The following is a 17,513-nucleotide window of genomic DNA, read 5'->3' on the forward strand; positions in this document are numbered from 1 at the left end:
TCTTCTTACAATCTTGCTAATTTTCTCTTTTAATTAGAAAGTACTTTCTAATTAAGATGAAAAATGATGTCCTAGAAAACCCTAGAATGAATGTGCTTAAATGAGTCTCTTATATATATTGATTATGAATATTCATAACACATACTTAGCAATAAACATTGTTTTGGTATTCTTAGTTTGCTGAATTGTATAATTAACCCTTAAAATTTGAGTTAGAGAAAGATCCATGAGTCTATTTTTTCCACAACAATATGGTTTGTTTCCCCTTTCAACCCAGGAATGTTTTTTGGATATGCTGCCTCTGGGAAATAAAGGGAAATAGGGTGCCCTTTGAAGAAAGAATCAAGTAGACAGATGTTAAGAGTATTTCACTTAGGGAACTCATTTTTTTCACTTTGCACACTCTACACCCAGCACATTGCTCCACAATATTAGAAAATCTATTGGTCAGGATACATGGATCACTATAGACATTAAAAAAATAGTTAAACACCTGAAATACAAAAGCATCCCAGAAGAACCGGAGAGTAGAGCTGGGATCCAGACAGCCTGTCTTGGGCTGAAATAACTGCCTTGGGGAATGTCTCAAAACCCAGTGAAAGAAATATTATGCTCAATCATTGTACTCTCCCACATTGAATACCAAAACTGATACACAAAACTCAGGAATACTAAAAATGTAGAAACAATAGCAGAAATCTCTTTCAAAGTCAGGAACATAAATATACTACTGGTGGATATGTTGATATGATGTTCAACATGGATTAGAAAGCCATGACTGGGGCTTCTGCAGTAGACTCTTGGCTCTTTTGGAGCAGGGATCTTTTCATATATACTCTCTGTCCCCCTGGCACATAGCAAACTGGCAGATAATGGGTATACAATTCATTTTAGATGAATATGCTTGGGTTGTATGATTTGGCCTGGGAATATTTAGATTGTCTGAAAATACTGTGGTAGGTTGCCACTGCTACTTCTAACCCAATATTTATTCCTACCTTTAGTATCTACTTGGTTCTCGTGAGATATTAATGGTCATTTGTAAAACAAATGGGCTATGTAAGTGCTAGTATTTATATATAGTTATATATGTACATCAATATGTACAATTTTAAAATAAACACATGAGGAAAAAATAAATGGTACAAAGACAAAATATCACTAATCAGAAATGTTTTTAAAGATATAAATAGACCTCATGTTGGTTCAGTTTTTCTGCTATGTTAATCAATAATCTTTACTGAATTTATTAATAATACTTACTTTGACTTTCTGGAATTTTAATATCTTTCTCCATCTCCTTCTCAAAAATATGATAATCAGAATCTGCTGCATCAGAGGAATCAAGCTTGAAAACCTAAAATATGTAATCAATTATGTTTAAACTTTTATTTGATCATACTTTTGTACTCATATGGTCTATATGTCAATACACTTTTTTGAGTAATAAAAATATAAGAGGTTTTGCAGCTGAAAGGCCAACATGTAACTAGCACAGTATAATGGAATTGAGTTATGACTACTGGTCATTTTCTTTCAGAAAATTATTTTATTTTAGTTGTTGTTTTCATAAATATAATACATATTTGTACAATATTCAAGTACTACAGCAAAGCTCAGAGAATAAAGAAAAAGTTCTCTGAACTGCCACCACCTATAAAAAAAAAGACAGTTGACATTTTGGTGTATATTTTTCTTAGACCTTCCTTCATGATGGAATTTTTATATTTTAAGGGACATAAGAATTACTTGCAGGGTTATTAAATTCTAACACCTCAACTTTGGAGATTCTGATTGAATAGGCTTGAGATGGAGCCTAAGATATATTTTTAATATGGAGCCACACATATTTTTAATATGCTCCCCAGGTGATTCAAATACAGGTTACTATCATGTCAATCTCTGAGGAATTCTGATCTTCATTATTTGGAGGTGCAGCGGGTGCGGGGAATGTCCTATTTATCTCCCCAGTGAGGCTGAGTATTATACCATCAGTTGACTGGCACTGGCTTCCTTTACCACCAAGTGTAGAGGAAGAGAAGACCAAACTCTAGAGCGGTGCTAGGGGCACAGTAAGGGTTCTGAAGAGAGAGACCAAACATTGGTGTGAGCACCATGTTTCCATCAGGTCTTAGCAATGCAACAAATAATAGTCAGGTGCTTCTAATTCCCAAATCTCATTGGGAAGAATAAAAATAAGTCCAAGGCTATTTCCAATTATTTTTCCTGTTACAAAAGTCTGCAATTATCATCCTTGTAGATAAGACATGCTCTACTCCATTTTTTTCCCTCTAGATAGATTTTTTAAAATGTGAAATTGTGGGTCCAACATTATATATTTTAACCTTTAATAAATTCTACTAAATTTCAGTTGGACACAACTTAGCGACTAACAACAACTAAAATTCTTTCTGAAAGTTTGTGGCAATGATACTCCATCAATGAGACGAAAGAATGTTTGTTTCTTCACATTTTTGTTAACACTGAATGTTTTAGCTTTCAATATTCTTAAGTATTGAATATTTGATGAGAAAAAAATGTGTCTATCATTGTCATACTTTTTATTCTTGTTTGTCTAATACTTAGGCTGAACATCTTTACATATGTCTATTGGTAATTTTTATTTTTCTATCAATTTTCTACTCATAGCCTTTCCTCATTTTCTTATTTAGTTGCCTAATCATTTCTTATTCATCTTTGAAGTTCTTTTTTTATATTAGGGATATTAACTCATTGCTTATAATATATACTGTAAATATTTTCTTCCAGACTGTGGTTTGTTTTAATGTTGCTTATTGCAATCACTGAAAAAATATTTTCTCATTTATATTTGCAGTCAAATGCTTTTATCTTTTGATTTATAATTTTGGGGTTCCAATATTAATTATTTCCTAACTCTGAAAATATGTCCCTCAATGTTATTATAGTTTAATTATTTTATTTTATATTAATTAATTTAGATTAATTAATTCATGTGGAGTTTTATTTCTGTGTAGGGAGTGAGGTAAGTCTTCCTATTTTCACATGGTAAAATGGAAAATTATATAGACAGTGGATTAAATAAAAAATGAAATGCTTTTCCTGCTAATTAGGATTATTACTTTAGCTGCATATTAAATTCCTATTATGTTGAATATGCTTCTATTTATTTCCATTTCTCTATTAGTTCCATTTCTGTGTGAATGCCTTACTATTTTTTTAATTTTTTCAGGACTTGAGTACAATCTTTTCTTTTTACTTCTTTACACCATACACAAAAATTAACTCAAAACAGACCAAAGATCTAAATATAAAAGAATTATAAAAATCTTAGAATAAATCAAGAGAAAGTCTTTTGACTTTGACTCATGCAAAATTTTCTTAAGATATGATACCAAAAGGACAAGTGATAAAAGAAAAAATAGATTGGATTTATCACAGTTAAAAACTTTTGTGTTTCAAATGATACCATCAAGAAACTAAAAAGACTCACAGAATGGGAAAAAATAATTTGTTAATTGTATAAGGAATTTTATGGGGCTTCCCCAGTGTCTCAGCGGTAAAGAAACTGCCTGTGATGCAGGAGACCTGGGTTTGATCCCTGAGTCAGGAAGATCACCTGGAGGAGAACATGGCAACTCACTCCAGTATTCTTGCCTGGAGGATCCCATGGACAGAGAAGCCTGGCGGGCTACAATCCATAGGGTTGCAAAGAGTTGGACATGACTGAAGCAACTTAGCACACACGCAAGGAATTTGATAAGGGATTTATATCCTGAATATATTTTTAAAAATTCTTAAAACTCATTAATTAAAAGATAGATAATCAAACCAACAAGAAGATACAGTAATTGTAAATATATATGCACCCAACATAGGAGCATCTAAAATACATAGAGCTAATGATAACAAATGTAAAGAGAGAAATCGGCAGTAATGCAATAGTTTGACACTCCACCTACATCAATGGACAGATCATTCAGACGGAAATCAATAGGAAAATGTGTATTGTGTGTGTGTTTAGTTGCTCAGTCATGTCTGACTTTTGCAACCCTTTGGACAGTAGCCCACAGGCTCCTCTGTCTGTGGGAATTTTCAGTCAAGAACACTGGAGTGAGTTGCCATTTTCCTCCTCCAGGGGATTTTCCCAACCTAGGGATAGAATCGGTGTCTCCTGTGTCTCCTGCTTTGCAGGTGCATTCTTTTTTTTTTTTTTTTTTTATAAATTTATTTATTTTAGTTGGGGGCTAATTACTTTACAATATTGTAATAGTTTTTGCCATACATTGACATGAATCAGCCATGGGTTTACATGTGTTCCCCTTCCTGGACCCCCCACCCACCTCCCTCCCCATCCCATCCCTCTGGGTCATCCCATTGCCCCGGCCCTGAGCCCTTGTCTCATGCATCGAACATGGAATGGTGTTCTGTTTCACATATGATAATATACATGTTTCAATGCTATTCTCCCAGAACGTCCCACCCTCACCTTCTCCCTCAGAGTCCATAAAATTGTTCTATGCATCTGTGTCTCTTATTCTGTCTCGCATATAGGGTTATCGTTACCATCTTTCAAATTCCATATATATGCATTAGTATACTGTATTGTTGTTTTTCTTTCTGGCTTACTTCACTCTGTATAATGGGCTCCAGTTTCATCCATCTCAGTAGAACCAATTCAAATGTATTTTTTTTAATGGCTGAGTAATATTCCATTGTGTATATGTACCACAGCTTCCTTATCCATTCGCCTGCTGATGGACATCTAGGTTGCTTCCATGTCCTGGCTATTGTAAACAGTGCTGCGATGAACACTGGGGTACACGCGTCTCTTTCAATTCTGGTTTCCTCGGTGTATATGCCCAGCAGTGGGATTGCTGGGTCATATGGCAGTTCTATTCCCAGTTTTTTAAGGAATCTCCACACTGTTCTCCATAGTGGCTGTACTAGTTTGCATTCCCACCAACAGTGTAAGAGGGTTCCCTTTTCTCCACACCCTCTCCAGCATTTATTGCTTGTAGACTTTTGGATAGCAGCCATTCTGACTGGTGTGAAATGATACCTCATTGTGGTTTTGATTTGCATTTCTCTAATAATGAGTGATGTTGAGCATCTTTTCATGTGTTTGTTAGCCATCTGTATTTCTTCTTTGGAGAAATGTCTGTTTAGTTCTTTGGCCCATTTTTTGATTGGGTCGTTTATTTTTCTGGAATTCAGCTGCAGAAGTTGCTTGTATATTTTTGAGATTAATTGTTTGTCTGTTGCTTCATTTGCTATTATTTTCTCCCATTCTGAAGGCTGTCTTTTCACCTTTACCAGCTGAGCCATCAAGGAAACCCAGTAGGAAAATATTGGCCTTATGTGATACATTAGGCCAATGGATTTAATAGATATATAGAGACTATTTCATCCCCAAACAGAAGAATTCACATTCTTTTCAAGTGCACATGAAACTTTATCCAAGATAGATTACATTTAGGCCACAAAACAAATAACAATAAATTTAAGAAGATTTAAATCATATTTAGCATCTTTTCTAACAACAACAGTGGGAAGGAGATGAATTATTCAATTGTGTCAGAACAATTTTACATTTGGGAAAAATTTAAGTTAAACACACACCAAAATAAATTATATTAATACACAGATGAAAATTTTAAAAGGTTTATTATATGTTTGTTATTAAGCAACCAGTGATATGACAATAATATTAGAATAGGGAAAGGTGTTACTGAAAAGTTAGAATGTACAAAAGAATATATTGTAAACTTATTTTCATTGATTGTCAAAAATAATTATAGCACAGATGACAAATACATTTTTAATTCTTTTAAACATACCATTCTCATATCAATGTGAAAACAGCAATAATATAACAAAATTTTATTTCCTTAGGATAAATTACTAGGAATAGATTTCTAAATCAAACAAAATGACAAGTTAAAAATATCAATATGTATTTCCAAAACTACCACCAGACATGTATGAATCTCTACTTCACAACCTTGTAACTTTGGAATATTAGTTCTCTATTTCAAAAAAGCTTTTCCTAATCTGTTTGGTTTCAAATATTATCTTTTTTTGTTATTACACTTTAGTATAGGGTAAATATAGTATATAGTAAATGAAATTCACTACTAATCTCTACTTATTACTAATGAGAATATAAACTTACAGGTTTTTTGCTATTCATATTTATTCTTTGATGAATTATGTATTAAATAGTTTACACTTTTTACTGAAGTATTTTTGAACCTCATTAGTTTGGAAGTTATATTGGTGGTGCTGGGATCATTAGGTTATCCTCTACTTATGCTTCATCCACTGTGTTTTCCTTAAAAGCAAATATCTTTAACTTCATTTTATCATTTATTAATCATTTTAAAACACAATGGTACACGTACACAATGGGAATGTAAATTGGTACAGTCACTATGGAGACCAGTATGGAGTTCCTTAAAAAACTAAAAATAAAACTACCATATGACCCAGCAATCCTACTTGTGGGCATATACTTGGAGAAAACCATAATTCAAAAAGATACATGCACCCCAATGTTTATTGCAGCACTGTTTACAATAGCCAGGACATGGAAGCAACCTAAATATACATCAACAGAGGAATGGATAAAGAAAGATGTGTTACATATATACAATGGAATATTACTCAGCCATAAAAAATACCATTTGCAGCAACATGGATGGACCTAGAGATTGTCATATTGACTGACGTTAAGTCAGAAAGAGAAAGACAAATATATGATATTGCTTACATGTAGAATCTAAAAAACAGAGTGCAAAATGAACTTATCTACAAAACAAAAATAAAGTTACAGATGTAGAGAACAAACTTATAGATACCAAGGAGGGAAGGGATGGGTGGCATGAATTGGGAGTCTGGAACTGACATATATACACTACTGTGTATAAAGAGATAACTAATGAGAACTTAATGTATAGCACAGGGAACGCTACTCAGTGCTCTGGGTGAGCTAAATGGGAAGAAATCTAAAAACAAGGCAATATATTAATTTATATGTATAACTGATTCACATTGCTGTACAGCAGAAATTAACACAACATTGTAAAGCAACTATATTCCAATAAAAATTAATTAAAAAAACCCCCAAATCCACAATGTATATTTTCTGTGTTTTAATAGCTCATTACTTTTCCCTTTTTTAAACTGATCATAATAATTTTAAAATTTATGCTAGTAAGTATCTAATGAAATTTGATATCAAACATTAGATAAACAATGAAATAATCTATAATAGTGAAACAAAATAAACGCTCCATACTGAACTTACATTAGCAGAATCTGAGATTTTTGACTCACTGTCTTTGTTTGAGTATTTTGTAGTGTCTAAATATACGTAATTCCGAATTGTTGCTGATAATAATCCATCAGCCCATTCCATAGTATTAGGATCCAGATGTCCAAATAGTTCACTGAGGGTGATACACTTTGGATTTAAAATACAAATATCTATTTTTCCTCTTCTTCCTGAAATCTGAGAAAAATCCAGTGTGATTTTTAAAGACACTGACTATAGAACAATTGTCTAATTTTTTTGCATCATTCTTGCTAGAAGTTTTAGGAGAGCTCTTTCACTTGAAAGAAGGATTCTTTATAAAGGTACCACTTTGCAAGAAACAGTAAAAACTGACTTATTAAAATTAGCCATTATATCCAAATAATTATTTTTTAAAATTACAAATACTACAAAATGAAGCTTCCCTGGTGGCTCAGCTGGTGAAGAATCCACCTGCAACGCAGGATACCCTGGTTTGATTTCTGGGTCAGGAAGATCCGCTAGGGAAGGGATAGGCTCCAGTATTCTTGGGCTTCCCTGGTGGCTCAGATGGTAAAGAATCTGCCTGCAATGTGTGAGACCTGGGTTTGATCCCTGGGTTGGGAAGATCTCCTGGAGAAGGGAATGGCTAACCACTCCAGTATTCTGGCCTGGAGAATTCCATGGACAGAGGAGCCTGGCAGACTACAGTCAATGGGGCCACAAAAAGTTGGACACGACTGAGCAACTTTCACAGACACACAAATGAATCCCTAGGAAAAGAATGGGAAAAAAAAAAAAACCCATCATGCTTCTGAATGGACTTTGTAGATGTGATGAAGGGACATATCTGGAGATGGGAAAATTATCCTGATTATCCAAGTGAATTCAATCTAATTGCATGAGTTAAAATTGGAAGAGGAAAGCAAGGGAGCAAATCAGAAACAGGGCAGTACAGAAGGATCTAGAGGTATGGACAGTGTGCAAAGATCTGAGAGAGGCCTCTAGACGGTAAGGGCAGCTCCCCATTGACAGACAGCAAGGAAATGGGACCTACTTATTTATGCCAACACCTGAATGCACAAGGGAAAGAGTTCTTCCCTAGAGTCTCCAGAAAGGAACTCAACCTGCTGACATCTGGATCATACCCCAGTGAGACCCATACTGGACTTCTGACTCCCAGAACCGGAAGATAGTAAATGCTGCTGCTGCTGCTGCTAAGTCGCTTCAGTCGTGTCCGACTCTGTGCGACCCCATAGACGGCAGCCCACCAGGCTCCGCCGTCCCTGGGATTCTCCAGGCAAGAACACTGGAGTGGGTTGCCATTTGAGTGTAGTTTTAATCCATGTCATTGTGGTTATTAGTTATAGCAGCAATAGAAAATGAACATTTTCTATTTCATATATATATATATAATGAAATATAAATATATATTCAGTATACATAATACATATACTAGTATATATACTATACTATACTATACTTCTGGAGAAGGAAATGGCAACCCAGCATTCTTGCCTCCAGCGTTCTTGCCTCGAAAATCCAGCGGACGGAGGAGCCTAGTAGGCTACAGTCCACAGGGTCGCAAAGAGTCGGACACGACTGAGCAACTTCACTTCTTCACTTCATATATTATATAAATATACTCAGCCATAAAAAGAATAAAATAACATCATTTGCAGCAACAGAGATGGACCTAGAGATTGTCATATTAAGTTAAAGAAGTCAGAGAAAGACAAATGATATCATCTGATATTGTTTATATATGGAATCTTAAAACATGTTACAAATGAACTTATCTACAAAACATAAATAGACTCATAGATATAGAAAACAAACTTATGGTTCCCAACTAGGAAGGCGGGGCAGGGATAAGGACTTTGGGATTAAAATATACACACTGCTATATATAAAGGGCTTCCTGGTGGCTCAGGCAGTAAAGAATCTGCCTGTGATGCAGGAGACCTGGGTTCAATCCCTGGGTCAGGAAGATTACCTGGAGAAGGGAATGGCAATCCACTCCAGTATTCTTGCCCAGAAAATTCCATGGATACAGGAGCCTGGTGGGCTACAGTCCATGGGGTCACAAAGAGTTGGACATGACTAAGTGACTAACACTTTCACTGTATATAAAATAACCAACAAGGACTTACTATATAGCACAGGAAAATAAGTATCTTGTAGTAACCTATAGTGGAAGAGAATGTAAAAAAGGAATATATATATATATGTATATATAACTGAATCACTGCTGTACACCTGTAACTAACCTGTAACTAACAGAACTATAAATCAATTATATTTCAATTTTAAAAAAACTTTCCATTAAAAAAAAAATCCCATTATGCCTCATCCAGGAACATAATCAATATTTGACCTAGGATGTGTTTTGTCTGAAGTCAGAGTTGGATATAGAAGTCAAGAAGAGTAAGATATAGTTCTAAGCTTCAGGTCATAATTGGTACTCAGAGTTTATTTACAACATTCTAATTTAATTTCCCTGATGCTGGGACAGATTGAAGGCAAAAGGAGAACAAGAAGGCAGACAATGAGATAGTTACATAGCAGCACTGAATCAACGCACATGAATCTGAGCAAACTCCAGGAGACAGTGAAGGACAGAGAAGCCTGGCGTGCTGCAGTTCATGGGGTTGCAAAAATGCGGACATGACTTAGTAACTGAACACACACATACACAATCTGTCTGGTGGCTACTGGAATAACAGGTGTCTGTGTCACTACTATGCATTTCAAGCAGGAAGAGTGGCAGGCATTTCTTGCAAAAGCTCCAAGAAGGCTACAGACCCACAGAAGCCTAAAATAAGAAATTTTGGATCAAGACATAAAACAGACCCTCGAAGGCTCTTGGGAGAAGCTAAGGTAAGAATGTTTGAGATTAAAACATTCAAAAGCAGCTGCATATACAAGGGAATTGTGAAAGTCAGATGCAGACCCAGTAGAGATGCAGCCACAGGGGGAAAAAAAACAACAGTGAAAAGACTTATACTTTCATCTCAGGCTGATCCTTAGGCTCAGATCACTGAAGAACTATCCCAGCAGACAGCAAGTCTGTAAAGCCTGAGAAACGTGGCTCTTTTTATGAACGCTCAGTTTTCAGCAATAAAAAAAATCACAAGGAATACAAAGAAACATGAAAACCTGTCCATCCAAAGTAATAAACTAAACAGAAAACATCCCTGAGGAAGCTCAGATATTGAACATAATAAAAAAAAAAAGATTTTAACTGTAGTAAATATACTCAAAGAGATGAAGAAAATCATAGCCAAAAAACTAAAGGAAATGAGTAAAATGATATGAGAAAAAGTAGGGAATATAAGTAAACAGAAATTATAAAAAGGAACCAAATAGAAATTACACAGCTGAAAATACAATTGTTGAAATAAAAAATTTTAGCAGAGGTAATCAGTTAATTTGAGCAGCCAGGAAAAAGAATCAGCAAATTTGAAGATATGACTATTGAAATTACCTTGTCTGAGGTCATAAATTGGAAGTGGTCAAACACGAGATGGCAAGAGTGAGTGTCGACATTTTAGGAATCAGCAAACTAAAATGGACTGGAATGGGTGAATTTAACTCAGATGACCATTATATCTACTACTGTGGGCAGGAATCCCTTAGAAGAAATGGAGTAGCCATCACAGTCAACAAAAGAGTCCGAAATGCAGTACTTGGAAGCAATCTCAAAAATGACAGAATGATCTCTGTTTGTTTCCAAAGCAAACCATTCAATATCACGGTAATCCAAGTTTATGCCCTGACCAGAAATGCTGAAGAAGCTGAATTTGAATGATTTTATGAAGACCTACAAGACCTTTTAGAACTAACACCCAAAAAAAGATGTCCTTTTCATTATCGGGGACTGGGATGCAAAAGTAGAAAGTCAAGAAACACCTGGAGTAACAGGCAGATTTGGCCTTGGAGTACAGCATGAAGCAGGGCAAAGGCTAATAGAGCTCTGCCAAGAGAACGCACTGGTCATAGCAAACACCCTCTTCCAATAACACAAGAGAAGACTCTACACATGGACATCACCAGATGGTCAACACCGAAATCAGACTGATTATATTCTTTGCAGCCAAAGATGGAGAAGCTCTATACAGTCTGCAAAAACAAGATCGGGAGCGGACTGTGGCTCAAATCATGAACTCCTTATTGCCAAATTCAGACTTAAGTTGAAGAAAGCAGGGAAAACCACTAGACCATTCAGGTATGACCTAAATCAAATCCCTTATGACTATACAGTGGAAGTGAGAAATAGATTTAAGGGACTAGATCTGATAGACAGAGTGCCTGATGAACTATGGACGGAGGTTTGTGACATTGTACAGGAGACAGGAATCAAGACCATCCCCAAGAAAAAGAAATGCAAAAAAGCAAAATGGCTATCTGAGGAGGCCTTACAAATAGCTGTGAAAAGAAGAGAAGCAAAAAGCAAAGGAAAAAAGGAAAGATACACCCATTTGAATGCAGAGTTCCAAAGAATGGCAAGGAGAGATAAGAAAGCCTTCCTCAGCAATCAATGCAAAGAAATAGAGGAAAACAATAGAGTGGGAAAGACTAGAGATCTCTTCAAGACAATTAGAGATACCAAGGGAACATTTCATGCAAAGATGGGCTCAATAAAGGACAGAAATGGTATGGACCTAACAGAAGCAGAAGATATTAAGACGAGATGGCAAGAAGACACAGAACTGTACAAAAATGATTTTCACAACCCAGATAACCACGATGGTGTGATCACTCACCTAGAGTCAAACATCCTGGAATGTGAAGTCAAGCAGGCCTTAGGAAACATTACTACGAGCAAAGCTAGTGGAGGTGATGGAATTCCAGTGGAGCTATTTCAAATCCTAAAAGATAATGCTGTGAAACTGCTGCACTCAGTATGCCAGCAAATTTGGAAAACTCAGCAGTGGCCACAGGACTGGAAAAGGTCAGTTTTCATTCCAACCCCAAAGAGAGGCAATGCCAAAGAATGCTCGAACTACCGCACAATTGCACTTATCTCACACGCTAGAAAAGTAATGCTGAAAATTCTCCAAGCTAGGCTTCAGTAATACATGAACCGTGAACTTCCAGATGTTCAAGCTGGTTTTAGAAAAGGCAGAGGAACCAGAGATCAAATTGCTAACATCCGCTGGATCATCGAAAAAGCAAGAGAGTTCCAGAAAAACATCTACTTCTGCTTTATTGACTATGCCAAAGCCTTTGACTGTGTGGATCACAATAAACTGTGGAAAATTCTGAAAGAGACAGGAATACCAGAGCACCTGACCTGCCTCTTGAGAAAGCTGTATGCAGGTCAGGAAGCAACAGTTATAAATGGACATGGAACAACTGACTAGTTCCAAATTGGGAAAGGAGTACGTCAAGGCTGTATATTGTCACCCTGCTTATTTAACGTATATGCAGAGTATATCATGAGAAATGCTGGGCTTGATGAAGCACAATCTGGAATCAAGATTGCTGGGAGAAATATCAGTAATTTCAGATATGCAGATGACACCAACCTTATGGCAGAAAGTGAAGAAGAACTAAAGAGCCTCTTGATGAAAGTGAAAGAGGAGAGTGAAAAAGCTGGCTTACAACTCAACATTCAGAAAACCAAGATCACAGCATCTGGTCCCATTACTTCATGGCAAATAGATAGGGAAACAGTGGAAACAGTGGCAGACTTTATTTTTTTGGGCTCCAAAATCACTGCAGATGGTGACTGCAGCCATGAAATTAAAAGACCCTTGCTCCTTGGAAGAAAAGCTATGACATACCTAGGCAGTATATTAAAAAGCAGAGACATTACTTTGTCATCAAAGGTCCATCTAGTCAAGGCTATGGTTTTTCTAGTAGTCATGTATGGATGTGAGAGTTGGCCTATAAAGAAAGCTGAGTGCCGAAGAATTGATGCTTTTGAACTGTGGTGTTGGAAAAGACTCTTGAGAATCCCTTGGACAGCAAGGATATCCAACCAGTCCATCCTAAAGGAGATCAGTCCTGAATAGTCATTGGAAAGACTGATGATGAAGCTGAAGCTCCAATACTTTGGCCACCTGATGCAAAGAACTGACTCATTTGAAAAAACCCTGATGCTGGGAAAGATTGAAGGTGGAAGGAGAAGGGGACGACAGAGGATGAGATGATTAGATGGCATCGCCAACTCAATGGACATGAGTTTGAGTAAACTCCGGGGGTTGGTGATGGACAGGGAGGCCTGGCGTGCTGCAGTCCATGGGTTCACAAAGAGTCGGACACGACTGAGCGACTGAACTGAGCTGAACTGAATATGAATACACAAATCCATACAGACAGAAAGTCAACCAGTGGTTTCCAGAGAATGGAGAGGAAAGGTAATAGGGAGTGATTTCTTAATGGGTAGAGGGTGTTCTGGAAAATTTGAAACTAGAGTGAGGTGGTAATTGCACAGTGTTGTGAATGCACTAAATGATATTGAAATTGTACATGTTAAAATGGTTAATTACATGATATATGAAATTCACTTGAATTTTACTTTGCAATGCATGATGAATTTATACCCACCACAGAACAATCCAACTTGAGGTACAGACATTTTTAAAAGGATGTGTTTGTATGCTTAGTTGTTCAGTTTGGTCCGACTCTCCGACCCCATGGACTGTAGCCTACCAGGCTCCTCTATCCATGGAATTCTCCAGGCAAGAATACTGGAGTGGGTTGCCATGCCTTTCTCCAGGGGGTCTTCCTGACCCAGGAATTGAACCCAGGTCTCATGCATTGCAGGTGATTCTTTACCATCTGAGCCACAAAGATACAAACATACATAAGGGCATCTAGTACAAGCATTATAGAAGTTTCCTGTGATGAAGAGGGAAAAGAAGTGAAGATAAGGAAATAAAGTAAACTAAACTGAACTAAAATAAATAAAGAAAAGGTCTTGAACAGATCAATTAGGAAATGTTTTTAATATAGGAGGAAGATCAAAACAATCCATTACCTAAGATCTTGCCATTAGTCTAAATATTTTTATTATATTTTAAAACCCTCATACATAAAATATTAAACATGAAAGAATCATTAAATAAATTAAATTGTCATACACAGTGCTTTCCTGGTGGCTCAAATAGTAAAGAATCCACTTGCAATGCAGGAGAGACTCAGGTTTGGAAACCCATGACAAAACTAGTGCATGCGTGCATGCTAAGTCGCTTCATCCGTGTCTAACTCTTTGCGATCCTATGGACTGTAGCCCTCCAGACTCCTCTGTCCACGGGATTCTCCAGACAAGAATACTGGAGTGGGTTGCCATGCCTTTCTCCAGCAGACCTTCCCAACCCAGGGATTGAACCTGCATCTCTTAAATCTCCTGCATTGACAGGCAGGTTCTTTACCACTAGCACTAACTGGGAAGTCCCATGACAAACCTAACAGCATATTAAAAACCAAAGACATTGGTTTGCCAACAAAGGTCCATACAGTCAAAGCTATTGTTTTTCCAGCAGTCATGTATGGATGTGAGAGTTGGACCATAAAGAAGGTTGAGCACCAAAAAACTGATGCTTTCAAAATGTGGTGTTGCAGAAGACCCTTGAGAGTCCCTTAGACTGCAAGGAGATCAAACCAGTCTTTCCAAAAGGAAATTGATCCTGAATATTCATTGGAAGGACTGATCCTGAAGCTGAAGCTCCAAGACTTTGGCCACCTAATGGGAACAGCCAACTCACTGGAAAAGACCCTGATGATGGAAAAGACTGAAAGCAAAAGGAGAAGAGGGTGACAGAGGATGTGATGGCTATATAGCATCACCGACTCAACGGACATGAGTTTGAGCAAACTCCAGAAGACAGTGAAGGACAGGAGGGCTTGCCGTGCCGCAGCCCATGGGGTCGCAAAAAGTCAGACACGACTTAGTGACTGAAGAACAAAAAAACAACAAATAGTCATATGTGGGCTTCCCAGCAGCACTAGTGGTAAAGAACCTGCCTGCCAATGCAGGAGATATAAGAGATGTGCATTTGAATCCTGGGTTAGAAAGATCCTCTGGAGGAGGGCATGGCAACCCACTCCAGTATTCTTGCCTGGAAAATAACATGGACAGAGGAGCCTAGAGTCCTACAGTCCATAAAGTCACAAAAGAGTTGGACATAACTGAAGTGACTTAGCAGACATGCACACACATAGTCATATATACAGAATATACTTATTGGAATGATGTTGTGAGTTTTTAATGACAGGGGGTTAATTCTCAGCCTATACATTAGGTGAAAAAGCCAATGTTAGAAAATTTGAAATCATTTATACATAGTACTATCTCAATTATCTATAAATATATTTAGTTTAAAAAATAATGAAAAGAAATACAACAAAGTGTTTGCAGTTGTTATAAATTTCTCACAATGGTACATATTTCTTTTGCAATATAAAAAATACTTTTAATAAAACAAATTTCTGCCCACTGAGTTGTAAGAACTGAATGAGATAATTCAAGTAAAGGTGTTTTCACCAGTATTTGGTTCATATTTAGTACTGCATAAATATTATTTATTTTTATTATTGATGTGATAATTTATCTATTAGTAATTGTAATAATCGCTTGAGAATTAATTAACAGTTATTGATAATGGATAAAGAATTATGAGCTGCCACATGAATGATTTTGAAGCAAGATATTGCACACTTAAAGAATCCACATAACTGAGAACCTGAGTTTCTTAGATTTTTGGACTATATTACCAACATGAATCTTTAAGTAAGATAATTAAAATACATATTATTTATTGGAGCCTAATTTTATATTGAGTAAAAATATGTCTTGAAAAGGTAGGAGTTATTCTAGATATCTAAGGATGATTCAACATTAGTAACTCTATCAAGATAATTTATAAATTATCCAGATAAAATATTAAAAATACATGCTGAGAAATAATTTCATAAATTCTAGGAGTCAAAAACTGAAATATAATGAGACTAAAAGGTAATTTCCAATGTGTGATAGAGAATACCCATCACAGACTAAGAGCAAAATCATATTAAATACAGACATAACAATTGCATTTTAGATAATGTAAGGAACAAGGTATTACAGCTAACATTGTCTTGGAGAGTTAATCAATGCAATAAGATAAAAATATGTAAATATTAGAAAAGAGAAAAAATTATAGTCATTTGAAGATATTTCAAAGAAACTAGAGGAATAACAAGTGAAACCAAAAGTTAGTAAAAGGAAATAAATCATAAAATCAGCTAGAAATAGATGAAATAGAAATGAAGCAATCAATATGATACACCACACTAAACTGAAGAATGAAGATAATTCAATAGATAACCTAAAAAAATAATTAGAACTATTAGTCAATTAGGTAAAGTAACTAAATATAACATGTATATTATATAGTTTTATTTTACACTAGCATCTATCAGTTTGAGATTCAAATGAAAAAAATCTCGTTCACTACAATTCCTAACTACAAAATTCCTAGCAAGAAACTTGACAAGTAAAAAAACATAATTCTGTAAAGAGAACAAAAAATGTTACTGAAGTATAAAATAAGACCTGAACAAAAAGAGAAATATTTAGTAGAATATTTACCTGTGAAATAGAGTTCCTTTCTTCAATCAGTAAGAATTCTTCAATTGGTAATAGTGTTAATGCTCTTTCTAAAATTCTTCTGACTGTTGTTTTTCCTCCACCTGTTGGACCCACTAACATCACACCAACACAAGCCTAAAACAGAATTGCCGATTTATGGCTTAATTCTAGTTTACTGATTATTCAACAAAGCTAAAACCTGAAAGTTCTTATTTACAAATACATCTCTGACTATATTCATGGACCATTCATTCAAATTGTTTTTCAATCGATTGTAATCTGGGTTCTGTTTTATTGACTAGGCAAATATTAAAATCACCATAAGTTTCCCAATTTTAAAATTCAAAGAATGATTTTCATTCTTGATATTTAATAGTTTATTTCACTTTCTAATTCTCATTTACTCCTGTGCCTTTCTCTGTGATTGGCTTCTGCAGTAAGACTTATCTGGGCTTCCTGTTCTCTATTTTTTTCTCTTTTGAGTTCTGATTGTTCTTTCCATGTTAGTCTTCCCTAATTCATCCTTGTCTCTCTCTCTTCCACATTGTCCCTATCCAATTTCATCCATTTGAGTATCTTTAACTATCATCTGAATTCTAATGTCTCTTTAAAAGTGTACATTTTTCTCAGTCTTTGATTCTAAGTGCCAGAGTGAAATTT

General features: G+C 35.8%; 1 protein-coding gene across 1 annotated transcript in view; it reads right to left on the bottom strand.

The window, feature by feature from the left end:
* DNAH14 (dynein axonemal heavy chain 14) overlaps positions 1-17,513 on the bottom strand; it is a 377,211-nt gene that overhangs the window by 166,967 nt on the left and 192,731 nt on the right. The window contains exons 37-39 of the mRNA XM_081491559.1: positions 16,854-16,988; positions 7,289-7,492; positions 1,264-1,357 (exon numbers count right to left, since the gene is read on the bottom strand). Of these exons, the coding sequence (XP_081347685.1) occupies positions 1,264-1,357; positions 7,289-7,492; positions 16,854-16,988 (433 nt within the window). The remainder of the gene's footprint in view (positions 1-1,263; positions 1,358-7,288; positions 7,493-16,853; positions 16,989-17,513) is intronic.

Source organism: Giraffa tippelskirchi, chromosome 5, assembly GCF_054371585.1.
Source record: "Giraffa tippelskirchi isolate mGirTip1 chromosome 5, T2T-mGirTip1v1.2.pri, whole genome shotgun sequence".
In the NCBI taxonomy this organism is placed as follows: Eukaryota; Metazoa; Chordata; class Mammalia; order Artiodactyla; family Giraffidae; genus Giraffa; species Giraffa tippelskirchi.